The 26,646-nt window shown below is 41.6% G+C and overlaps 1 protein-coding gene across 1 annotated transcript in view; it reads left to right on the top strand.

Moving 5' to 3' along the window:
- Positions 1-26,646, top strand: part of NEB (nebulin) — a 207,157-nt gene that overhangs the window by 9,638 nt on the left and 170,873 nt on the right. The window contains exons 7-22 of the mRNA XM_044242061.1: positions 435-539; positions 6,055-6,159; positions 13,210-13,314; positions 13,948-14,055; positions 16,607-16,723; positions 18,381-18,485; positions 18,572-18,679; positions 18,772-18,876; positions 19,282-19,380; positions 20,418-20,522; positions 21,533-21,640; positions 21,726-21,839; positions 23,595-23,696; positions 23,798-23,905; positions 23,994-24,098; positions 25,221-25,319. Of these exons, the coding sequence (XP_044097996.1) occupies positions 435-539; positions 6,055-6,159; positions 13,210-13,314; positions 13,948-14,055; positions 16,607-16,723; positions 18,381-18,485; positions 18,572-18,679; positions 18,772-18,876; positions 19,282-19,380; positions 20,418-20,522; positions 21,533-21,640; positions 21,726-21,839; positions 23,595-23,696; positions 23,798-23,905; positions 23,994-24,098; positions 25,221-25,319 (1,698 nt within the window). The remainder of the gene's footprint in view (positions 1-434; positions 540-6,054; positions 6,160-13,209; positions 13,315-13,947; positions 14,056-16,606; positions 16,724-18,380; positions 18,486-18,571; positions 18,680-18,771; positions 18,877-19,281; positions 19,381-20,417; positions 20,523-21,532; positions 21,641-21,725; positions 21,840-23,594; positions 23,697-23,797; positions 23,906-23,993; positions 24,099-25,220; positions 25,320-26,646) is intronic.

Below are 26,646 nucleotides of genomic sequence, written 5' to 3'. Positions count from 1 at the left end.
AACATGGGAAGAACAAGTAGGGGCGAACGAAGATGCACCTGGGAACTGGCTCTCAAACCTTAGGTTACACTTGGTGTATTTCTGGCTATCACGCTTATTAAATGCTTTTCATGATAGAGGCCATGCAAAGTATCTCCTGGCTCCTTACACTTGCATTAGTCCTTGTTGGAAGCAGGTACAGTCCCAGAGAGGCGATGAAACAATATCAGACACATCCGCCCTTCTGAAAACAAGATTTGTCAAAAGAAGAGGACAAGCTAATAATAAATATGTCTTGGAATGAGTGGAGAAGGGGAGATTATCTGCAGATTCCGTTTACCTTGGCTTTTACCTTGCCTAATTTCTTCTTGCTACTGATGGATAAATTCAAAATCGTGTATTTCGTGTAAGTGGGAACTCATTTTTTCATAATTTTTCTCCCTTTTCTGATTTAGAAACTGTACACTGAGGACTGGGAAGCTGACAAAAGCTTGTTTTACCCGTACAACGATAGCCCAGAGCTGAGAAGGGTGGCCCAAGCCCAGAAAGCCCTCAGTGACGTAAGTCAAGTGCAGTCAACATTGTTGGGGAGTACGGTATTGGGACACTCAAGTTATGTCTTCTGGCCAGATGTTCACTGCAATTTTTCAAAAAGGCTAAATGTCATTATAGCAGATGAATCTGTCTAGAATCATTATGGTGTCTTAACTAGACATCATATTATAATTTTATTAGACTTAATTTAACAGTCTTGTTTTTTTATTAGGTGAAGAACCTGAGTCTGAGACCACATAGGTCATTAGTGGCAAAGCCCAGATTAGAAGCTTGGTCATGTGATCCCAAGTTCTTTCCACTGTCGCATGTGCCCTCTGTTTCCTTGGCTGGAGTTGAAGTTTTTTTCTGTCACAATAGAGTGGCATTTTGAAAAATCCTTTGAGCTCCTAAACACTTTCTCAAGTATATTAAGTGAAAAATGTTATTGAAGGCTTTTGATTTGCTATCCTAGTTATAAAGTCTGAATTGTCGTGTGTCTCCCCTTTTCTGCATGGACTGACACACTTGTCCAAACGTGTTTGTGTAGTTCTCTCACAAAAATCTCTTGCCATCAGCTATACATAGAGGATTTTTCAGAGACATGGAGGATATTTCAGAGTTCATAAAATGTCAGCAGTCCCCACTGGCCAGAATTTTAGTATCTTCGACCTTGAAAACATTTTTTTTAAAAGATTTTATTTATTTGACAGAGACACAGCAAGAGAGGGAAAACAAGAAGGGGGAGTGGGAGAGGGAAAGGCAGGCTCCCTGCTCTGCAGGAAGCAGGGAGTAGGGAGCCCGATGTGAGGCCCAATCCCAGGACCGTGGGACCACGACCTGAGCTGAAGGCAGACACTTGACCAATTGAGCCACCCAGGTGCCCTTGAAAACCATTTTTTTAGAGGGATTTAGCAGGCCTAGTTGAGTCCCTATGTTGAAAGCACCCGCAGTAGTAGAGAGCTCCACTTGATTCTAACAGTTGCCCTGTTTTGAGGAGTTTTATGTCTTGACTCCTGGATTTGCTAGAGTCTGTATTGAAAATCCAGACTTCTGCTCTTGTCTTCAGGAGAACACTGTTTAGGAAAACAAGTTGTTTTTCCTTGAGTTGTCAACTAGACCCCTCAAACCTCTAACATTCACTGTGGACTTAACAAGTCATTTGGTGTCTTGAAAATTACTAGGATTTATTTCTAATGGATCTTAGAATCTTACCTTGCCCTGTACTGGAATTATGCATAATCATTTGATGGTGTCTCCAACTTTTGAGGTCTTAATCTTTTATCGCCTCTCACTCTATATCATTTGCAAATTTAAGGGACATATTTCTATCCTGGTTTTCATACAGTTGATTAAAATATAGCTTAGGTGTACTCCTGTTTTTCCATGGAGTAAGTTAAAAAATAAAGAAGCCATAACAAAAATTTAAGTCTATCTAGTACTGTACTGGTTTTAATATATAGGGACCTGTTGGTTGTCTTTTAAGTTAGTTTTTTGGTTCTGTATGTCATGAACATATAATATTATTGTGTAACCTTTATCAAGTGATCAGTAGTTACTTGCTGAAAGTCCATTATGCATACATAGCTGATGGGATAGAAAGGTATGACAAGAAGTTTTCATCCTTTCCCTTGAGACTTTATAATCAGATAAAATGAAATTGTTATATATTAAACAATAAGAAAAAAATTTTCAAAAATTTTAGAAAGCAAATTCTATAGTCTAATACTTGCTGGAAGAGAGGGCACATGCAAGTAATTAGAGAAGGCCATGCGGAAGTGGCAATCCCAAGGGAAGGGCTGAACAGGAAAGGCATTTCAAGGAGAGAATACCCTTGAAAAAAGGAATAGTGGTGAAATCAGTCTTGAGGGGACAAAGAAAGTGAATGTTGTGGGTGCCTAGTTAGGAGGGCACTTTTAAGAAACTGGTAGCAGGACCTTGAAAATCAGACAAAATAATTCTGATGTGATATAGTAGTGCATAAGAGATATCATGTGATTTTTGGAGGGGAAAACAATATGGTAAAAAGTAGGATTTGGAAAAAATCTGAAGGACAATATAGTAGATTGGGACTGGGAAAAATTGTGATCATTTGAAGAAGACTGTTTTAGTAATACAGAGAGACCAAAGGGATGACAGGGACAAAGGAAAACAAAGGGATGACAGGGACAAAGGAAAGGAAGAAAGGAATCTGAAGGTAATAAGTATTTTAAAAGGGTTAAGGACATTGATATTGGAGATGAGTGAGGGGACACATAGAGAAGTTTATGAGGAAGTCTGGTAGTCTGGGCATATAGGGCTACAACTAGTAATGGTGCACTCATGAATAGAGAAACAGAGTTGAGATGATGGAACATTCTGATCAAGGCATTTTATGGATAAATTAGAAATTCATTCTATTGCATAGGTGTGAGAACAGGACAAGAAATGAACATTTGAGAGTCTTCAGAATAAAAGGGACAGCTGAAGATGTGAAACCGTATGAGGGAGGCAGAACAGCATATGTCCAAGAGCAGAGTTTTGGATGACGCCCATACTTAGGACACCTGGAAAGGAGCCAGCAAAAGAATAAGGGAACAAACTGTCAGAGAAGTTGAAGGAGAACCAGGAAATGCCATGTCATATAAGCCTAGGAAGAGGTTTCCAAGAAGACACTTAATCTCCACATGTCTCCCTTTCTTCATCAAATGGAGAGCTGGGGGTTGCCTCCATGTCACTCTAGTGCTAGGGACTCTGAACAGTTAAGTTGACCCCATTTTTGAGATCTCTCAGTAGAATCCATAATGAAGAATATATAATAATGAAGTAGAATCTTCCCATCCTTCCTCAGAAGAACTTGGCAGTTAAGATTGGGCTTTTAATTTAATTGCAGGTTATGCGCCAAGTATCAGATTACCAACGTGCCTATTAATACTGTTGTCCGTACCATGAACTTCTACAATTTTTGGGCACAGAGCCCCAAGCAGGCTGTTGTTCACAGAACATAATGCTGGGTAGGCATGTAGATTTCAAACCAAGCACTTGGGTTTGGAAGCTTTCTCTCCCTCTCCTGCACCCTTTTCCTGTTTCTCTGAAACCTACTTACCATGTTTTTCTTGCTATCTGAGCAAAGACCAAATAATTTTACAAATACCAAGAGAGTCTTTAAGTTGATCCAGAGTGTAGCATTCTAATTAGACAGAATTCTGAACAAGGTTCCTGAGAAATTAGGACTTCTAGATCTGATTTCTCTGAAGTTTTTGACAGGATGTCATACTTAGGGAGCATTTCTCCTGACAGGATGTTTCTTATTCTCTGAGGACTTAGCCAGCCGTAGAAAATACCAGTCACCCTATGCCTAAAATAAAGTCTATACTACTTAAAGCTTGACCAGTGGAATTAATATAAATGCGTTTTAAAATTAGTGTTTTAAATCCCCCATTGATTTAATGTTCATAAAAGCTTTTGTTACAGGCAGTAGGTAGATATTATCGGGTTAAGTCATAGACTTGGTTAAAGCATGAAGATGATAAGTGGGACCTTGGAACTGTCCAGCCTCTTTCTTTATAGTGTAAAGAAGAATACCTCCATGTGGAAGGAGAAATAATTTGTTCAAGTCTTACTACTGAGTAGAAAAGTTGGGATGATAAGCCATCTCTTGAGATTTCCCCCATGCCCTCAGTATATAAAAGACACATTCAGAATTCAGTCATTGAACATTTGCTCTGGTCAGATTCTTTGTGAACCACCAGGGCTCCCAGACAAGAGGTTGTGTTTTCTGGCCTTGCAGAGCTCACAGTCCAAGGACAGACAGATAGGTAAACTATGGATCATAGTGTCATCTGGGAATTCCTTTAAAGGAGACAAGTGCCAAGTTGAGTGAGGTCCCAAGAGAAAGGTCCTCAGGTGGGGAGACAGTTGCTTGTCCAGAGCCGTGAAGAATGAGCAGCAGTTCGCAGGCAGATGAGAGCCTGGATCTGGGGCCTACCAGGGAAAAGGGAACAGCAGGTGAGAGGTCCAGAGGCATAAGAGGCTTTCATGTGTCTGGGGATCTACAAATAGTTCTGCATTTTTGGGAGGCAGAGGTCAAGGTTGGTGGAAAAAACGCCTGAGTAGTCAGTGAAGGAAAAAAGGAGGGCAAGAGTGAAGGGGTTGCGTGACTAATGGACACATATTTTCCAACAAGAGCGGCCTTTAATAGGCAAAGGGAAGTTGCTCATGAAGGAGCAGCTGAAGCTGTCAAAAAAAAAAAAAAAAAAAAGAGAGAGAGAGAAGAGGTGACGGATGGAGCTGGGTACAGAGGGATGCTGGGAGGGAACAGCGGAGAGAGCGCAGGGATTATGCCCTGCAATGGCTGCTTCTCTGAGCCACACAGTAGTGGGGAAGGGCAGGGATGAGTACAGGGAAAGAGAAGTGGATATATAGCGTTTCTTTATGAAAGAGGCAGCTGAGAGTTGACTGGGGGCCTAAGGATGGTCTTGGGGTTTAACACTAGCCACTGTGAGCAGAGACTGAGCAGAGATGCATAACAGGATGTTCAAGCTTCCTTGAAGGCAAGATGGCAGTTGGTTACCATAAATTCCGAGTATTGGGCACAGAGCCCCAAGCAAGCTCTTATTCACCGAATGTATCACTGGCTACACACCTAGCCTTCAGGCTAAGGGCTTAGATTTGAGAGACTCCCTTTTCCACCTCTGTACCTTATTCCAGTGGAACTTTTAGTTGTGCTTGTTGCATTGTCATTTTCCAGTCAGTAGAATTGTGTGGTTTTCTTCAGTAGCACTCAGCGTCCTGGATGGAAGCAGAGGAAGTATGCCGCTGAGTTGATTCAGAGCTAGGGTTTTGGTAGCGGGTGTGATATAAAGACAAGAGGTTGGGGAACACCTGGGTGGCTCAGTTGGTTAAGTGTCTGCCTTCAGCTCAGGTCATGATCCAGGGTCCTGGGATGGAGTCCCTGCTCAGCGGGGAGTCTGCTTCTCCCTCTCTCTCTGCCTGCTGCTCTCCCTCTTTATGCTCTCTCTGCCAAATAAATAAGATCTTTTTTAAAAAAAGATTTATTTATTTGATAGAGACACAGTGAGAGAGGGAACACAAGCTGGGGGAGTGGGTGAGGGAGAAGCAGGCTCCCCAGAGAGCAGGGAGCCCAATGTGGGACTTGATCCCAGGACCCTGGGATCATGACCCTGGGATCATGACCTGAGCAGAAGGCAGACACTTAAAGGCTGAGCCACCCAGGTGCCCCTAAATAAAATCTTAAAAAAAAGAAAAAGATTAGTTTCAATTATAAATCACGGCATAGAGACAAAAGGAAGGAAACAGATCTAAGTTAATAGCCTTGGTGAAGAGGGAAGACTTAATGAGGTAGAAATCACTAGTAATACTGAGAGCAAAGGCATGTCAAATCTGCAAGGATACATCCCTGTTACATGATACACTAAAGTTCAAAAGTTCAGATACAGATGAAAACCTAGTCCTTTTTTTTTTTTTTAAATTCCAACAAATGGAATCTGGGATGTAGAATAATTTTATGTGGCTCATGAGAATCCCCATCTTTTATTTCGTCAGATTGCCTACAAAAAAGGTCATGCTGAACAGCAGTCTCAATTCACAACGCTGCCGGACCCTCCAGATATAGAATTTGCTAAGAAAGTGACCAATCAAGTGAGCAAGGTAAGTAAATAGGGCTGGGCCACTCTCTGCCTTGAAACTTCTGGCTTAATCCTCTCAAATCTCAGAGAAAGTAAGGGGAACCCGAAGACCCAACACCAACACCGAGAGTTGTTTTGCAATAAGACCCTAAAAAGTCTACTTTGAACATGGTACCTCCATTAACACTGTGGGGCCATGTTAATAAATGTTCGGCCCACTTAAGGACTCAGTGATTGGTAAATGGGAAAGCTGCATTTTAAGAACAGAAATTATGTCCTGATGTCATTTAACATTGTGATTTAGGGAAGTGCTACTAACTGAGAACTGAGTCACTGCACATTTTCTTGGAGGATCTGATTGTCTTAATTCAGTGTGAAGACCTCATACGATTTAATGCTCTCTGTCAGACATGGAGAAAATAAGAACGCAGGAGTGATCTCTCAGACAGGGCTTAGTGTGACAGCCGTGGACAGTGCACCTCATAGCTTTTAAGGCCCAGGAAAATGGCTTAGTCTGTCTATATTTAGGCTGGTAAACTAGCTCTGCGGAATGCAGCCCTCCCAGAGAATGCCGAGAGACAGATGTTCAGCTGATGACGAGACCCATGCTAAAGTCCTATTTTAAATTGGTTTGTATTGGGCCACTTTCTCCTGGGACACTGCTCCTTTTAAATACTTCTCATTGCCCTCCATGGAGTTCAGTCCCCAATTTGGTTTACTGCTTGAATCTTGGTGGAACCTCAAGGTTTCTATCTTGTTTAGGTATTTGGTGGGAAAGGATGTCTCTGAGAAAGGAGAAGGAATTAAAATTAGAAAGATGAAATTTATTCAGTGATGTTTTTAATGTCTGATGTTTCAGACTACTAACTATAACCAAGGGCTTATTTGGATGATAGAGCTGATAAGTACAGTAAATTTTCACTAACAGGAATGCCATGACCCTGGAATTTGCCCAGGGCCAAGCAGAAATGAACTTTAGAACTGTCCAGAAAGAGCTGGCCTGCTGAAAATATTCATACTTAAATAAGATTAGGGAATAAGGATCACTGATCTTTTTTTGAAGAAAAGGTACATCCCTCTTTCAAATGGTCATTTGGAAAACAAATCTATTTTTAATTTTTATTTAAAGCATATTTTAAATGATATCTTACTAATGCAGCACACTTACCTTATTTGAGGGTGCAGTGGGGGTGCTTGAGCATGATTTTAAAAAATGCCTTTCTTTTTTTTTTTTTAAAGATTGTATTTATTTATTTGACAGAGAGAGACCACAAGTAGGCAGAGAGGCGGGCAGAGAGAGATGGGGAAGCAGGCTCCTTGCTGAACAGAGAGTCCAATGCGGGCCTCGATCCCAGGACCCTGAGATCATGACCTGAGCCAAAGGCAGAGGCCCAGCCCACTGCGCCACCCAGCTCTGTAATTAATCTCTGCTAATTTAGACATGCTGGTTAGTCTAGAGTTGTGCTCCTCGATGTAGTGGCCATCATCCACGTGTGACCACTGAGCATTTGAAATGTCATATAAACTGAGGGTCCTATATGCATGACATAGGCACTGGGTCTTGAACACTTAGGACAAAAAGAACATAAAATAGCTCATGATTTTCATATTGATTACACATTGAAATCATATTTGTTGGATCTATTGGGTTAAGTAAAATATATTACTAAAATTAATTTCACACCTGTTCCTTCTTGCATTTTAAAAATCGGCTACTAGAAAATTTACAGTTACAGTGGTGGCTTGCGTGAGGTGCCTGTTGGACTGCACCACTCTAACCGGATATGGTGGCGTCATTGGACATTTCAAAATCCTCACCAGTCTGGGTTTGCCATTGTGGAATAGCAATATGAGCCGAGGGAAGATGGCTGTGGATGAAAGTCACTAGATTTGGCTATTCATCCCAGTCTCAGCCAAATTCCAAGTTTTTAATGGCTGCTGGACATCTAAAACAATACTCACTTTGGGAAGAAATGCTTGTGATTCGTAGCAGTCCATCCAACCACAGACCATCCAATAAGAGGACTAGAGCTGCGGGTGGAGGAGAGAAAGATGATTTAGCTGTGGGACTTGCCTCTGTCCTCTTGAAGTGTTCCCCACCATTATGGGCTTTGACCCACATTTCCTTGCTCTCCGACATGGATAAAACCTCCTTGATCTTCTCCCTCTTAGGTATTCAAATCCAGCATTTCCTTGTCTGTGTTTCCCAGATCCGTCCCTTTGTCTTCCAGCCTTCAGTTCATGTTTGTTTGTTTGTTTGTTTGTCTGTTTGTTTTTAAAGATTTATTGATTTATTTGGGAGAGAGAGTAAGAGAGAGCATGAGAGGGGAGAAGGTCAGAGGGAAAAGGAAATTCCCTGCAGAGCCGGGAGCCCGATGCGGGACTCGATCCCGGGACTCTGGGATCATGACCCAAACCAAACGCAGAGGCTTAAACAACTGAGCCACCCAGGCACCCTTCCGTTCATATGTTAATATGATGATTGCATATCTGCAATGGTTGTATGGCTTATATATTGATTCTGTTGTTTACCAGCTTTCCTTACTGGATCTGTCAGAATCCGTTCTCTCACTTTTCTCTTTGGCCAAAGCCACCAGCTCCACGGCAGCACTTGTCTTGGCTCAGCCACATTTTGTAGCTCTAACACAGATGGACAGGCAGGCAGGTGGTTCATGTGAGCGAGCATTCCGGTGAGGTCACTGCGCCTGCCACAGCCAGCTGGAGGTAGGCTTCTGAGTGCAACACTGGGAAGTCCCTAAGTCTCTCAGTGCTTGCCTCTCTGCTTCCTTCTAGATTCATAACATGAGGAAAAATGTGAGATTCCAGGCTGGAATGTCCAATGATAGCTCCCTGGGATCTAGAGTTGAAAGGAAGAGCTCTGTTTCCTTTGCTCTCTGTGCACACTCCTGCCACCAAATGGGTCTTGTATCACACTGACCAATTCTCTGACACCAACTCGCTGCCCTATTAGTTCACTTCAATTCTGACGTTATCTACCTGGAGTTAGCCTCAGACCCTCAAGACTGACCCTACTTCAGACAACTAGTCGTAAATCTGGAACTCCCATACCTCTGACTGACTGGCTTAAATCCAGGCTTCCCATGACCCCCTCTTCATATTTGATAATTTGCTAATAATTGGCTCACAGCACTCAGGAGAAACACGCTTATGTTTATTACATAACAGAGGCTACAACCTTAGGTACCTGGGGTGAGTTCCTGAAGGGTCCCAAGCACAGGATCTTCCATCCCTGTGGAGCTGGGGTGTGCTCTTAGTATTTCACTAGAATATTTTTTAAAACATCTTTCAGAAAATATCGCTGCACACCACAAAGATGCCAAGCTCTGATCTTCTAATACCACGGAATCTCCTCTATCACAAAGACTTAGGGAGAGACTTCCATTGATCCATCATAAGAGATTTGGTTGAGTAAGGAAAGCGGCCCTGGGGCCACTATGGGCAATGAAAATGTCAGTGAGGACCCCCTCCAGCTGCGTGAGGGGATCGCATTTCTGTGAACAAAGCTGTCCAAAGTCCTAGTATTTAGCAACTCACAGAGTGAAGTGTGATTAACTAACCGGCTTTGTGGTCCTTGCATTTGATAACCACATCAAAACCACAGATGCAGATGTGGAAAGTCAAAAATAAAGCCATGTGTTTAAGAAGGACATTAGGGTGTCCAGTTTGTGGCCCAACACAAGCCTCTCAGCTCATTTCTGAGGAGGAGGAGCTACGGTCTGAGGAAGCAATTTTATGGCATCTATCGACCTGCGTTTACTCTCTTGCCCACAGAAGGTGTTCCAGAGCTTGAACTGACCCCATGTGCTGTCCTCTGGTAAATGACCAAACACAGAAAACTAGAGGAAGTTAAATCCATTCTTTGCTGCCAGGTTTCCATTGGTTGACTTGGAACATGACAGTCAGACAGAAGGACTAGGGGGGACCTGGAGGGAAGGTTGGGTGTGGGGCCCCTGGTACAGTTAACGTCTCTGTGTACCACGTAAACACTCGGGCCTTGCTGACAGGCAGGTAGAGTCAATCGCTTAGTGGACAGAGGAGGTCCCATGCAGACACATACCTCTCCCTTCCTCTCATTCCTCAAGCTGCAGGCCTTTATTCTTTCAACTCCTCTCCTACCTGTAAATGGGAAGGGGAAGGCCATAACTTTTTCAACAGTTAACAATCTGTAGCCTCAGTTGCTTGTAGTGAAAATCTTCCCAGACCTGCGAGTAGTCAGGGATGCATGGTGAGAGATCCACCTCCAAGCTGACCCATGTTAGCTACTGCTTCATGAAGAGAGAGAAGTGGGGGAGGACTTTGGGTGAGGGTGCTGGGGTCTTAAACTCTTGTTTTGCATCTTGTTTTATTTTACTTTTTTTCGGAGAGAGAATGTGCAAGTGGGGTGGGGTGTCGGGAAGGGGCAGAAGGCAAGAGAGACAATCTTTTTTTTTAAGATTTTATTTATTTATTTGACAGAGAGAGATCACAAGTAGAGAGGCAGGCGGAGAGAGAGGGAAGCAGGCTCCCTGCTGAGCAGAGAGCCCGATGCAAGACTCAATCCCAAGACCCTGAGATCATGACCTGAGCCGAAGGCAGTGGCTCAACCCACTGAGCCACCCAGGCGCCCCAGGAGAGACAATCTTAAGCAGGCTCCATACCAGGTGTGGAGTCCAACTCAGGGCTCAGTCTCATGATCCTGAGATCATGACCTGGGCTGAATCCAAGAGTCTGACATTTAGCTAACTAAGACATCCAGGCACCCCTGCATCTTGTTTTAATATCTTTTTAAAACAACAGATATCTGTATCTTAATGTGAGAATTAATTTTTACTTAATTTTCTTTTAACAAATCTACATAAATGATTTTCTTATTATTTCTCCATAATGACCCCATGTTTGGACCTCATTAAGAATGTCTGCTGCGGGGACACCTGAGTGGCTCAGTCGGTTAAGCCTCTGCCTTCGGCTCAGGTCGTGATTCTAGGGTCCTGGGATTGAGTCCCACATCAGGCTGCTTGCTCAGTGGGGAGCCTGCTTCTCCCTCTGCCTATAGCTCCCTCTGCTTATACACTCTGTCTTTGACAAATAAGTAAAATCTTAAAAAAAAAAAAAAAAAAGAATACTGCCTTCTCAATTTTAAATTATATTACAAAGTTTTGGAGATGCATCAGGCTCTGTTTCCCCTACCCCCTAATACTGGAGTTGTTTTCCTTTGACACCAAGCAGAAGAATGGCAATATCCCCCACCAAGAATGTAGATTGGAGATCTAAACCTGGGGTGCATGTAATTCAGGAATTCTCTGTGGGGCATCTGGGTGGCCCAGTCAGTTAGGTGTCTGCCTTCGGCTCAGGTCATGATCCCAGAGTCCTGTAATCCAGCCCTGCATCGGGCTCCCTGCTCTGTGGGGAGCCTGCTTCTCCCTTTCCCACTCCCCTTGCTTGTGTTCCATCTCTCACTGTGTCTCTCTCTGCCAAATTAATAAAATCTTTTAAAAAGAAAAAAAGAATTCTCTAAGTTGTGTTTATGGGCATTTTATAGCTTTCTCAGATATCTGAAGAGGTCTAGTCCCCAAAAAGTTTAGAAATACTTCTATAGGCAATCAGCCAATCGAAAAATCCTTTTTGACTGAGTTAAGTCTGTTTTGATCGACTGAAAAGTTGACTACAATTTTTTTAAAGCTTCACGAGAGGAGAGTACACATTAATTGGTACTTAAATGTAAATATTATCTCAACAAAGATTTCTATCAAGGAATACACAATTTTCTCCAGTTTCTTACTCTGTTATGATATCAATGTTATCATCATAGTTGTTAGAGTTATTGTAGCCTACATTTGTTTAGGACTCTTCAGGGTATGAACTTTTTAATCTTAATGTGGAAGGTTGTTGGTGCTATGGTTGAGAACCCTGAAACTTGGAGAAGCTAAGTCACACCTTAGGTAATGATAAGAGTCCAGTCTTGGGCCCAGAGCTTCTGGACTCAGGCCCAGGACTCTAAAATTTATAGTTATGAAAAACACTTGGCTATTGATTGGCATATTAAGCTCTTGAGAAGAAAGGGTATGTGCATTTGAGAAAGGTTTGAGCATCCTTTAACTCATACTCACTGGTTCAGCACATAACTCCTCCTTGGCACTGGTTCTGTTAAAGGTATACTAGAAAGCAACTTCCTTTTCTCTTGAAGAGTATAGTAGGGATGTAGGTGTGCAGAAACCTTGAGGCTCATTGGTTGTATCTGTTAACACATTTTCCAAGAAGGGGAAATTGCTGTAACCCAGCTCTGGCTTTGGCTTACATGCCCAGATGTGGTATTGAGTAATTTAATTTTATTCTAAGAGCAGTATAAGGCCAAGGTAGTTTGAAGCCACATATCATTGACTCAGCTCAATTCAGCGTATTTGAGCATGCATTCATGAGGCCATTTATGAGGCCACTTGTGCGTGCTGCATTTTGTGTTAGATTCTGAGGATATAAACATAAAGAAGACATAATTCCAGTCTTCTAGATGCCCACAGCCTGAAGTTCAGATGGGGTGGTGTTTGGGAGTAAGATGGGGCAATTTTTGAATTACTTGCCAGTTCTCATTAAAATTTCTTTAATCTCAACTGGAAAGCTTAAAATTAGTCTGTAAGCCAGATTTTTGTATTGCTTTCTGGATAACTAGGAGTATTGGTAAAGCTCAGAAATAAGTTCATCTGGCATGGAAACATGGGGTTGAGTGGTTTTATTATAACTCTGAAATACAAGTGGAGTATGCTTCTGAGTCTCCTCCCTCAAACATCAGAGAATATCTGTGAGTTCTGAATGAACTAAGTCCCCAGATTCGACAAGAAGAGGGTCAATTATTACCTCTGCTCACTGCTCAACTTTCTGGTTGACACTATGCTAGAAGGTTTGAAGACTTCTCTTAAGAACTTAAGAAGTTCTTAATAGATATCTTAATAGATATCAAGATATCTTTTTATTTAAAAATTTTTTTAAAGATGTTTTTTAAAGCTGCCCATTTACCACTTTTCTATCTTGTCACTTTCTGTATTTCCTATATTTTGTCTTGTCTTCTTTTTTCTCATAGCAAAAATACAAGGCGGACTATGAAAATAAAATCAAAGGCAAATGGAGTGAGACACCTTGCTTTGAAATTGCTACTGCCAGAATGAATGCTGATAACATCAGCTCAGTAAGTAGGAAGAAATGGCCGGATGTTCTTAGGATGAAAGGTGACCCTTTCCTTTATAACTTCTAGTTCCCAACTACACCTGAAGGGGTACCAGAACATTAGAGTCCAGGTAATGGACTCTTCTTGGGGACAAGACCTGTGTAGGATTCCTAACCAGAAAGAAATCTCCCAGTCTACCTTCCCTTTTGAGAAATACTGTTTTACTCAGATTACATTATTCTTGCCTCAATTTTCATATGAACAATAGGGTTTCAAAGTGAGTACAGGTTAAAGGGTCCCTTTTAAGTTTATTCTTTGCCTGGGGAACCCAAACTACATTTATGAAACTGACTAGTTTCTTCCCAGAAATTCTTCACTGAAAAACTCTTTTCCATTTTTCTGAAATTCTCTGCCCCTAGCCCTGGGAGCTCCTTCTTAAAGGGTAGTTTTCAGCCTCTTACAATTGCTCTAAGTCTCAGTTAAGTTGCTAATTGTTTTTGTGATGGCCCTACCATCTCTCATTGTAACCTGATCTGCATAAACCGAGAGGAGTGGGGCTATGCGTAAGCAACCCAAGTGGCCCCTGTTCCCCCGTGTGAACCCTTGCACAGTCTGTGCTCACAGCAGTTCTCCGGCATGTTTAATGTCTTACAGAGAAAATACCAGGAAGATTTTGAGAATATGAAAGACCAGATCTACTTCATGCACACGGAAACACCGGAGTACAAAGTGAATAAACAAGCTGGGGTAGCAGCTAGCAAGGTATGGGGAAAGGCTCTCATCTGTCATGATGGTCTTATTGGGGTGGACTTTTTATAACTCTTGATTTTGTAAGTAATGAAGAAAAAAGAGTTCTTGGGCAACAACAAAAAAAGTACTTTGGGGTTATAAGGCTACCAAATTTTTGAAAAATTTTGCTAATATGAGCATTAACAATACTTGACACCTGCAAGTAGAAAGGTTGTGCTCTCCAACAGAAGATTGGCAAACTTCTCTAATATGGACATTCCCACACTCATGATTATAATTTTTTAAATTTTCCTACTATTTGGTGAGAGTCTGAGAAGATACAGAGATCCATGGATATGTTCATATACTCTATAGAGCAGACTTCGGTAAATAGAGTCCTCAGCAGTCTAGCACTAGAAAGCATATAAACTTCAGAGCTAATCAGACTTGACTCAAATCCTGCCCTTGGCTCTGCTGAAGGAGTGAAAGCAAGAAGATCTCATCACCCAGGAAGCTATTTCAGTCTCCAGGTGCAAGACAGTCATGTTTTGGATCAGGAGGAGAGCAGGGCAGGTGATGAGATGTACTTTGAAGGTAGAGCTGATCTGGTCAGACCAGCTGCTGTTGGGTTGGTTGTGGGATATGGGAAGAAAGTTTGGGTCTAAGCAACTGCATGAATGGAATTTCCCTTTACAAGAGAGGGAAGAGTGCGGAAGGACTGGATAATTATTTTTGGAGGGGAGACATAGGCTCAGCTTCCAATATGTAAGACCCGAGATGCCTTTTAGACATCTGAGTGGAAAGGTTAAGTGGGCAGTTGACTGCACAAGACTGAAGTTTCAGAGGAGATATCGGGAAGGGTTATATAAATTTGGAAGACATCCGTATATGGATAGTATTTAACATCGTAAGACTGGACACCATCAAGGGAGCAAGTGTAGACTGAAAGCTCTAGGACTGAGCTCCGGAGTGTCCCCACGCGAACACATCCACTCGATGAGGTGGGAGTAGAGTTGGGAGAGAGTGGGAAGCAAGTGACAGGAGAAGAGGGTGATCAGCTGAGTCAGATGTTTCTGACATGAATTTACCAGTGTCTGGTCTCTGATGAACTTAAGAGCAACTTGGTTGAGTCTGCTTAGAGAGGGCTCATGAGTGGATGAGAACAGAGATTTAGAAGAATATAACTTAGCTTTTTCAAAGTATTTTCCTGAAAGGAAAAGAAGAAAATGAGGTAGTGGCTGAGGGATACGTGGGTGAAGAGGGGATTCTTTTAAGATAGCAAAGACACCGTGTATCTGCGTTGGTGGGAAAAATCCACAGTGTGGAAGGAAAATCATCTCTTTCTGAGGCAGAAAGAGTGGCTGGAGTGATATCCTTGAGTAGGTGAAAGTGGAAGGGTTCTGGTACTTAACAGGAGGGGAAATTTTGCCACAAGTCCTGACAGTTTATCCATAAATAGGAGAAGAGGCCACATATCCCAGATGTAGGTAGGGAGATAAGGGTGTGTGTAGAATTCCTTTTCTGGTTGGTTCCATTTTCCAATAAAGCTCATAATTCTGTAAGATAGAAAGTTATGTCTTTTCATTCCTGTAGAGTATTCCTTGTGAGTCTTCTGTGGCTTCTGTAGAGGGTGGTGCCTCTGTCTTTCAGCTGTGCATCTCCTACCTTTGGAGACCAAACTGATTATATTTGGTTTTTGAGGTTCTCATATGTTGGTAAGCTACCTAGGAGTCTTTGAACTGTTCTGTATTCTACATCTGTGTTGCCACAAGAAATGGCGGGCACTGTGGATCAGGGTCAGAACTAGGATCGGTTTCTTGTTCTCCTTTTGGGCATGTTCCTGATAGGGGCTTTGGGGCACTCTTTAAAAGCTTCTGCTAGGGCGCCTGGGTGGCTCAGTGGTTTAAGCCTCTGCCTTCAGCTCAGATCATGATCTCAGGATCCTGGGATCGAGCCCCACATCGGGCTCTCTTAAAAAAAAAAAAAAAAGCTTCTTCTGAAGCTGGAATTGAAGGTGCAAAGTGGGAAGGCAGAAAGAAGAAGCGAGGTTGTCATCATACTTCATCCAGCCTCCAGCCCCTTCCTCTCGCTTCTGATGTACATTAGATACACACATGCTCACGCACAGCCACAGATGAAGCATACGATTGAGGATGCTTCTGGTTTGCTTTCTTTAACAGTGTGTTGGCAATTAGGCAGCTGGAGGCTAAGAGCTAAATGAGGGTTGTGGAGCAGCAAGTGTCTGGGACATGAGGCTCTGTCATTATCTGTGTGTGTCTTTTTCTCTTTGAGGGCGGGGACCAGGTCTTACTCTTTCTTGGACCTGTCCCAGAGCCAGTGCATAATTGATCCCCTATGGACATTTTTGAATGAATAAATGAATGGGAAGAGAAGTTAGCCTGGAAATTGATGCACTTGCTCTGCTGCTGTTATGAGCTACTAGGAGTATTTTGTTTGTAAAATGTCAAGCTGCCACTCTTCTAGAGAGAAAATTGATTGCGAAACCATGCCATAATATCCATCATAGAGACGAGAGCAAAAATAACCCACAGCATTACTTTCTCATTTTATTTCACTCCTACAGGTAAAATACAAAGAAGACTATGAAAAGAATAAGGGAAAAGCAGATTATAATGTACTTCCTGCTTCAGAGAACCCACTGCTCCAGCAGCTGAAGGCGGCAGGAAATGCCCTGAGTGATGTAAGTACATTCTTGTCAAAAAGTGTTTTTTTTTAACCTTAGCTGCCAGAGAGATGAGATTTTGCTCCTATAATACATATATAACTAAATGACTAAGTGCATATATAACTTTGCAAATACTTTAAGATTCTAGTGTCGCAGTTCCTCTGGAACCGTTTACCCACAGGAAGACAGGAAGCCTCTGAGTATGATGTATGTCAGTTTTGGGGGGGGGGCTATGGATTTAGCTCAGTGGGCAGAGAAATCCTTATTTGCTTATAGGCTCTGGTGCCTGAGCTTCCATATGGGCAAAGAGTACACTGTAGGAAATACATGTGATCTGACCCAGGCAGAAGGAGACTTCGAAAGGGGAGGAGAGTGAGAGATGAAGTTGTGCGTGTGCCCTGCCCTTGTGTTCATCAAGCGGGGCAAGGACAAATGTCCCATGTCTCACTGCTTCTTCCCCTTACCTCCACCATTCTCTGTGCAGATCCTGTCCCTAGAAACAACCATTTGCAGACAGCATGACTTAAAAGATGGCTCCCTGAGCCTTCATAGGAGTTTCTCCATGTGGAATTGAGAGTCTGACTGATCCATTAGATTTAAAATTGATTGGATAAGTGAGAAATGGCATTAAGAGACTAGAAGCCTGAGACCATTTTGGCTGTATATAAAGAGACTGAACATGTGATCAGTTGAGTTTTTCCCTTATAGTTACACTGTATTAAGCTTTCCCAGTATTTGAGAATTATACATGGTTCTCTCTGCAGGTTAGTTTTCTTTGTCCCTCAAATTAAGTCAGCACCATAGAAATGTGTACATGCGATTGAGGAAGGGGGTGAATGGAGTTGGGGTGGCAAGTGAGAGTCAGTGTGTCTGTCCAAATAGCCCTGTTGGGAAATCAGTGCAAAGCAGGTCTCCTGTTTCCTAGATGAAGGTCATCTTTAGCAAACATCTAAAAGCCTGGGTTCAAATCTCCTTTGCTGATAAAGAGAATAATATAAAAATTTGAAAACCAAATAGCACCATTTACAGTCTCCAAACCCAACATGAGAAAGTGACAAGACCTACTTTCTCAGTTGCGCCTTTAAAATCAATAGTTGTTTATTGTTATTGTTAGAGCTAAATTGACATCCTAGCAGAGAAGAAGAGTGAGTGGCTTTATCATCTGGGGTCTTGGGTATACTGTAATTTTAAGATACACTATCTGTTTGCAGAAGGCTTTTCCCTTGGTGGAAAAAGGAAGAGAGTGCGTGTACATCTCAGCAGATACTCAACTTTTTTGTGAAGGTTTATTTAAAAAAAAAAATCACTTTTGCTCAGAATATTTGTGTCTGTCGTGACACCATCAGTGAGGGACGAGTGCATGAGTTGGGGAAGGAAAGACCTAGCAGAGCTGAAATACACACAACTCTCCACAACCAAGGTCTTGGTCTGATGCCATGTACTAGTTTCTAGATCTTTTGGTGACCATTGAAAACCTAAGCTTTACAGTCATTGCTAATAGAAGAAACTTATCATTCACCACACCCCAATGTCTGATTGTCAATTTTTAAGACAGTTGACAGGCGATATATTTTTCTTCTTCTTCTTTTGTTGAGTGTTGGGAAATAAAAGTGTTACAATCAGTGTGGGAGTGACAGGAATCTGCTTTAACTGATTTTTTTTTCTTTGACAGAAACTATACAAGGAGAACTATGAAAAGACAAAGGCAAAGAGCATAAATTACTGTGAAACCCCCAAATTTCAACTTGATACAGTTCTGCACAACTTCACTAGTGATGTAAGCAGTCCTGTGGTTATTACTTCTGTTAAGAAAAGATCCATTATTTCCCCCAATAAATACATGAAATGTGTCTTGTCTTTCAGACTAAATACAAAGATTCCTACTTGAAGAATATTTTGGGACATTATGTCGGCAGCTTTGAGGATCCATACCATACGCACTGCATGAAAGTTTCAGCTCAAAACAGTGATGTAAGTGCTAAGACAATCAGGTAGCTTTCCAACATGTCCTTAGGGCATGAATAAATGGTTGCATCCTTGTATCTGATTTCTTTTCCTCCTAGAAAAACTACAAAGCAGAATATGAAGAAGACAGAGGCAAAGGCTTCTTCCCCCAGACTATAACTCAAGAATATGAAGCAATCAAGAAACTGGATCAGTGTAAAGATGTAAGTCTGTGATAGGAACTTGGAACGTCCTGCCGCCTGCGGCCTCTACGGGTCAAGAAATTCCTACAGTGTTAAAACACTTCCCAAATAAACGCGAGCCAGGAAATTGCAAGAAACAAAATTTATCTTGTAGTAGATGAATTGATTTCCCCTATTGTCATCCATACATTTCAAGAGGTAGTTCTAGTTCATTTCCCCAAAGGAGGGTTATCGGAAATCTGAAGAACGAGAAAGTTTCTTGTACAGATGTGAAAGTGTCTGTCAAAAACAGGGCAGTCTAATCAGAAGAGAGCCGTGGGTTTGATGAACTACAAGTTTCTTTTCCTTTGGGGAATGGATTCTCCTTGCTTGGCCTCTAGGCCAACTTGGATTTGACTGCTAAAATGATTCCTTTTTCCTCCACAGCATACCTACAAAGTCCATCCAGATAAGACAAAATTCACTCAAGTCACTGACTCTCCTGTTCTGGTGCAAGCCCAAGTCAATTCCAAACAACTGAGTGATGTAAGTTACTTTAAATATGTAGGAAATCCAGTTGGGAGGGATAACCTATCATAACTCTACAGATAAAATCCAGTGACTTGTCACATCTACCAAAAAGGCTAAGTACGTTTTAGCAAATTTAACTTGTCTATATTCGTAATCACCTAAAATATCTCCTTATTTACTTGCCTTGCATCTTCTTGTATGGGTATCAGTGATAGTTGGTTCTAGAAGGGGAACTGATGTACATTACTGCCCTGGAAAGAACATGAGTTCTTGAGTCAGACAAGACTGGGTAAAATTCCAGCTCTGTCTTTACAAACAGGCAGCACGGGCAAATTGTTGAACCTCTCTATGCCTCTTATTTCCCTTTTGTAATTTGTGGTTGCTTGGAAGAGTAAAGGGCAGGAGGTATGAGCATAGGAAACACCCTGGCCCAGAGTGGATATTCAAAACATGAGATGTCGTTGTCTCAAATACATTTTTGGGGAATGGAGTTTTTGAGATAAGTTTTATCACATGAGTTTTAAGTATGAACTTCCAAGCTTGTGTTGAACTAAACAAAACAGTGAAAGTAACCTCAGTCAATATATGACCAGAAATCAAGTCTTCACATAAGAGTCTTAACAAACCATAATGTACATGTGGGGACGTAACCAGGTTTGTTAGAACGTGTTCCCAGAAAGTGAGCTTTGACAATGGTAAGAGAGAAAGGGCTGTGAGTCTCAGAGTCCCCTGATTCTCAGGGCCGATTGTGGTATATGATTGGAGAGGGAGCATATGTGAGACAGCCACCACCTTCCAGGACAGTCCTACGCCAGTGACAGATGTGATATCACCCGTGTTATCAATAACGCAGAGTGGCCCCCCCTAGTTCTGGACTTGTGTCTCGATTTTAACAATGCTGTCAGTTATTTCAACAAAATGTATTTTACATTTTATTTTATGAAATGTACCACACAAGGTTTTTGTATTTGGGGACAGTTCTTCTTTAGAACTAATTGTCTCCTTTACTATCTGTCTCTCTCCCTCTCTGTCTCTCTCACTTTCTGTCTCAGCTAAACTACAAAGCAAAGCATGAGAGTGAAAAGTTCAAGTGCCACATACCTCCAGATACTCCTGCCCTCCTCCAGCACAAAGTCAACGCCTATAACCTGAGTGATGTAAGTTCCCGTATCCTATGCCATGGGCTATCCTGACGACCTGTGCTTTTATTTCTGGATTGCTTCACTGAACAAACACGTCTGTGTTCATGATGGGAAGAACATTTAACCTGTGTATCATGTCCCTGTGCCTCTGCCCACGTATCTTTGAATTCACCTTGTAAATGTAGATAGCAATGTTGTAAGTAACTTCATACAATCAGATAGTCTTAGTATGGTTTTTTTTTTTTCAGTCTTAGTATGTTTTAACCAACCCTCCAAATGCCACCACTCATGTAGGTGTAACTATGAATCATACTGTTAGAGATTTTAGCCATATATTCATTTATGCTATGCTATAATTAATTTTCACCCAGAGCCTGGTTTTTTAGATACAGTTTCATTTTATTTATTCCTCAGATGTGTAATGCCCCTTATTTCCCATAAATGGTGCTCATTTCTACATGTAAGAGAGCTTACACTAAGATATACAGGTATTCAAAAGGCATTAAGGCCAAGTATCCATTGCTACCTTTCATTTTCAAAAATTAATTATAGAGAAAAGTCAAATTCCCCTTGGAGGAGTAGGGTAGATCTCTGTTTCTTCCACAATTCTATAAATAAGTACTTAGGTTATCAAACATCAGTGAGTATTGTAATGATTCAGGACTTTTCAGAGGATTTGAGATCAAATGAAAGTGATATCTTTAGATCACAAACAGTAAATTAACTATCGAACATTTGTGCCACTCTGTGAAGTACTCAGTATTAGGAATCAGATATTAGTATGGTCGCTAAAATGAGGTTAATTTGATGAAGGATTCTAGTGAGGAGTAGAGAACCTTGAGCTTGGGAAGTTAGAAGCTTCAGCTTGAAGAGAAATAACTAAAATATGCACGATTTTCTGGACAATAAAAACGGTCCATTTATTTCGCATTAAGCCTAAGTATTGAGATGCTCATTAGTCTTTAAAGTGTGGTAAACATGCATATCATTTTTGCTGATTCCTTTGTTAAAATGTTTCTGTCCAGAATATCTACAAGCATGACTGGGAGAAGAGCAAAGCGAAGAAATTCGACATTAAAGTGGACGCCATTCCCCTGCTGGCAGCCAAGGCCAACAGCAAGATCGCCAGCGATGTGAGTGTGGCCTGGGTGCCTGGGCAGGGGGCCCGCAGTGACGGTTCTGGGTGGGTGGGAACCAGCACATGTGATGTCTTTACAGGTGATGTACAAGAAAGACTATGAGAAAAATAAAGGGAAAATGATTGGAGCCCTGAGCATCAATGATGATCCCAAGATGCTGCACTCTTTGAAGGCGGCCAAAAACCAGAGTGATGTGAGTGTCTTTGTAAATCACTCTTATTTTCAGATATGGCTACACTTACTGTTTAATGCAACTTCAGATGGGACGTTAGCCTAAATGAAATCTCAGATTCAGGAGGACAAGTCAAACCCGAAATCCCATGGGGAAAAGATGATTAAGTTCCTCATTCTTAGGATGTCTCTGTACTTTGAGACATGAGTGAATATTGTAAATGTTTCCTTAATCTTTTTCATGCCTTCTGTTTTATTAGGGAGAAAATATACTAGCAATAGCGTTTTTTTCATTGCTTTTCCCAGAAATGAGCTTAATATCTCAGTATGTATAATTACATAGTCATTCCATGTCATGATCTGACTTCAGGTACTTTGCAAAAATATATATAGAAAAATAAAAGGCAAGAAGTGAGAAAATCAGGCAAAAGAACAATAAAGTAGGAAAACTAGATGAATCATAACCTCAAGAGCAAAATATTTACTTTAAGTGGTCTATAAAATACTGATCTCATTTTAAAGACCTAAATTTTTTTTTTAAAGATTTTGTGTATTTATCTGACAGAGAGAAATCACAAGTAGATGGAGAGGCAGGCAGAGAGAGAGAGGGAAGCAGGCTCCCCGCTGAGCAGAGAGCCCGATGCGGGACTCGATCCCAGGACCCCGAGATCATGACCTGAGCCGAAGGCAGCGGCTTAACCCACTGAGCCACCCAGGCACCCCTAAAGACCTAAATATTAAAATTAAACTCTTTATAAAAATTAGTTCTCTAACTCACAGCAGAAAAATACTCCTTATTCTATATCATTTATGTTTGTCTTTACTGAGTATATTTTTGGATTTCTGTATGGGAGAATTAAGACTGTAGAAATACATGATACCTATAACAAAATGGAAAACCACCTTATCGTGTATAATTACTTATGAGGAAAAATATTAGCCAACTTCCAAATGTGTTGTAAAACGCATTTTCATCAAGGGCTTTACTGAATACTTTTCTAGGACTGTGCCTTAGTATAAGGTCTACCTTATACTTTTACCTAATTTTGCACTATTTAAAAAATTCACTTTCTTTCAAACACATTCAAGTGGACAGAATTATTTTAAGACAAAAAATTGCTTAGCAGGGGTGCCTGGGTGGCTCAGTGGGTTAAAGCCGCTGCCTTCGGCTCAGGTCATGATCCCAGGGTCCTGGGATGGAGCCCCATATGGGGCTCTCTGCTCAGCAGGGAGCCTGCTTCTTCCTCTCTCTCTGCCTGCCTCTCTGCCTACTTGTGATCTCTGCCTGTCAAATAAATAAATAAAATCTTAAAAAAAAATTGCTTAGCAGCATTGGCACACTGTGGTATATTCTGACTGAGAAGTATTACAATAAGTACGTACGTGGTTATTAGCTGACTAGATTTTTTTTTTTAAGATTTTACTAATTTATTTGACAGAGAGAGAGATCACTAGCAGGCAGAGAGGCAGGCATAGAGAGAGTGGGGGGAAGCAGGCTCCCTGCTGAGCAGAGAGCCCGATGTGAGGCTCGATCCCAGGACCCGAGATCATGACCTGAGCTGAAGGCAGAGGCTTAACCCACTGAGACACCCAGGTTCCCCAGCTGACTAGATTCTTCAAAACATGAAACTCCACCATATTCATTCTGCCTCTTTTGCCTTGTGGAAAGTAAATGCTGAAAAAAATATAAAATTTGCCTTTTTGGTTAAGTATACAATGAAGGGAAAGGCTTTTAAACCATGACATACATTTTTCTTTGATTTTCTTCCTTCGACAGAGATTATACAAGGAAAACTATGAGAAGACAAAAGCAAAGAGCATGAACTACTGTGAGACCCCCAAATATCAACTTGACACTCTGTTGAAGAACTTCAGCGAGGTTCGGAAGGCTGTGGTTGCCCCTGGGCTTTGAGGGCTTTTCTACTGTTTGACAGATAACATACATGATTGATGTCTCTGTCAATATGCTTTCTTTTTCAGGCTAAATACAAAGATGCATATGTACAGAATATTCTGGGACATTATGTAGGCAGCTTTGAGGACCCATATCAAATTCACTGCATGAAAGTCTCAGCTCAAAACAGTGATGTAAGTTGAAGACCATTGTTCTGTCTCTCAGTGACATTATTTGGGGGCACTAACAATCCTCATCTATTTTTGCTCTTTCTCATTACAGAAAAATTACAAAGCAGAGTATGAAGAAGATAAAGGGAAATGCTATTTCCCTCAGACAATAACCCAAGAATATGAAGCAATCAAGAAGCTAGACCAGTGTAAAGACGTGAGTCAGGGGCCCGGAGTTCTTGAAATGGGGTTTGGGATTCTTGTGCCATCTAGTGGTAATTTTAGCAGGAGTTTAACTACTAATATCGAGTGTTAGCAGATGTTAAATTTTAAATTTTGGGTGAAATTGGGGAGCATAAAAATTGCTGTGAACAAACCTGTTGGTTACAAAAGAATTTGAGGCGTTATTTATCTTCCAGTAGTAAAGTATATATACATGGCTTGGTCTGGGGGAGGGAAGGCAAGATAGGGAAATTTCTGAGAGGTCTGCGTTCATTTGTTTAATGATTTCACGGGAGGAGCTAGCTTTTGTTAGACACTGTCCTTGATGCTGGGAAAGAAGAGGGAACAAGGTGGGCTGCCTCTCGGAGAGCATGCATTTGAGAGGGAGAGACCAACAATAAACAGAGAACACATGTGGAGTGATGTTATAGAATTAAATAAATTAGAATGATGCGGGAGAGGGAGACTGGGTGGGCACCGTAGACTGGGTGCCCAAGGAGGGTCCAAGGCAGAAATGTGCAGCCACAGCAGTATCGAGGTGAGAGCAACTGGAGCTGAAGGGTACTAAGTGGGTTACAGTGGTGAGAGGCGACATGGTAGGAGATGAAGGGAGGACGGAGATTCTGTAGGGTAGAGCTCATCAGCCAAGGCACAGTTTAGGTTGACTGCCAGTCCCGTGGAGAGCCGTTGTAAGGCTTCAGCAGGAGGAAGATCAATCCGGTTGCTGAATTGCAGCAGCGAGACCAGTTTGGAGGCAGCATCAGGGGACGGAGATTGAGAAAGAGAAAGTGAGAATGTGTCAACCAAGTGTTCAGGAAAAAAACTCTATTTTTAAATTAGATTTTATTTATGTATTTGAAAGAGAGAGAACCAGCAGGGGGAGGGGTGGAGGGAGAGGGAGAAGCAGACTCTCCTGCTGAGCAGGGAGCCCGACGTAGGTCTCAATCCCGGACCCTGGGACCATGACCTGAGCCGGAGGCAGATGCTTAACCAACTGAGCCACCCCGGCACCCTAATAAACTCTATTTTTAACTGGAGATTTTTTATAAGTTAGTGTGTATATGAACAAGAATATAAAGATACATTATGAAATTTCATGAAAGAATGTCTTTTCTAGCATACATACAAAGTTCATCCAGATAAGACCAAGTTCACAGCCGTCACTGATACTCCTGTGCTGCTGCAAGCCCAGCTCAACACGAAACAGCTTAGCGATGTAAGTACCTTGATTTGTGCAAGTGTGGACGACCTAGAATGCTGTGTTTATTTAAAATACAGGCATTTTCATGCTCAGTCTTCATAGGCTCATCTATCTACCCAACAATGTCATTTTTCAAGATTTGTTCATTACAATGCAAAGGAAGCTGCTAGATCGAATTGCAGCCTCAGGGAAAATGGTGCTAAACAATAATAAAAATAAATAATATTTCTTCAGTAAGTCACCAATTCTTAGTGGAGAATTTGCCCATTAGGGTCTGTCACATACCCAAAATAATGTGTACTAAAACTTTATGGCACCTTAAAGACAATGAGTATCTTTGCGTAGGTAACAAGGGAAGTATTTCCCATTCTTTAGTTTGCCAGTGAAGACTTTACAAAAAGGCAAAGAGTGCAGAAACAAGAAAGACATCAGGCAGTGAGAAGAAAACTAACACAGGATGATGATAGAGAATTCAGACTGAAGTGAGAGGCAGTGAGTGGGTGGACCTTTCAAGTTGAGTGGTCAAGGAAGTTCTAATGCAGAACAACCCAGCCATGCAAAGATCGGGGAAGAGCAGCATTGCTTCTAGAACATTCACATTCATGCGGGTCACCCAGTGAGTCACCTGGAGAATACAGATTCTCAGCTCCTCAGTGATGCTGATGCTGCTATTCATCGACCACACTTCGGGTAGTAGGGTGCTAATGTAGCTAAGAGTAGCACAGCCTTCTCAGGAAGGAAAATAAGTTGTATTCTACTCTAAAATGTGCTTTACTATCACAGTGAGCTCATTTGCAATTGGTAAAGAAGGAAATGGCATCAGTATAACCCAGGAGTCCCTATCAGTTTGTTATGCAACTTGCCTAACTTATTAACAATTCATGCCTCAAGAAAGAACAGCCAAACCCTAACATCACTGATGCACCCGAACTTGGCAAGCAGCAGAGGAATAGGGTGCTGTATGCAGTGTCTGGTCACCACACACTCTTCTTGTTGGTCATGATAGGGCATGGTTCTGGTTTGGAGGTGCTTAGTACAGTCCTGTGTATTTGCCTTTTGCTCCAGAATTCAGCAACCTCATTCTCTCTTTATACTCCCTTCCTTCCACCTACGGCACCTTTTAAAAAATTTAAAGTGCTATGTTTTACATTTTTATTAAGCAGAATGTATGTACCTTTTAAACTGTTTTAGCATTTTAATTATTTAGCATTGTAACTATTTTTGTTATTTCTCCGATCATAGAATTTAATAGAAATTGAGCATTCCTGTCCTGAAAGGACAGCCTAAAGGTTTAGATCCTACTGCGAGTTTCCGCACACATACACCATGATAGCATTTACAA

This window comes from Neovison vison, chromosome 3, assembly GCF_020171115.1.
Source record: "Neovison vison isolate M4711 chromosome 3, ASM_NN_V1, whole genome shotgun sequence".
Lineage (NCBI taxonomy): Eukaryota > Metazoa > Chordata > Mammalia > Carnivora > Mustelidae > Neogale > Neogale vison.
The sequence above is the reverse complement of the archived record's forward strand: the minus strand, read 5'-3'. Positions and strand labels throughout refer to the sequence as shown.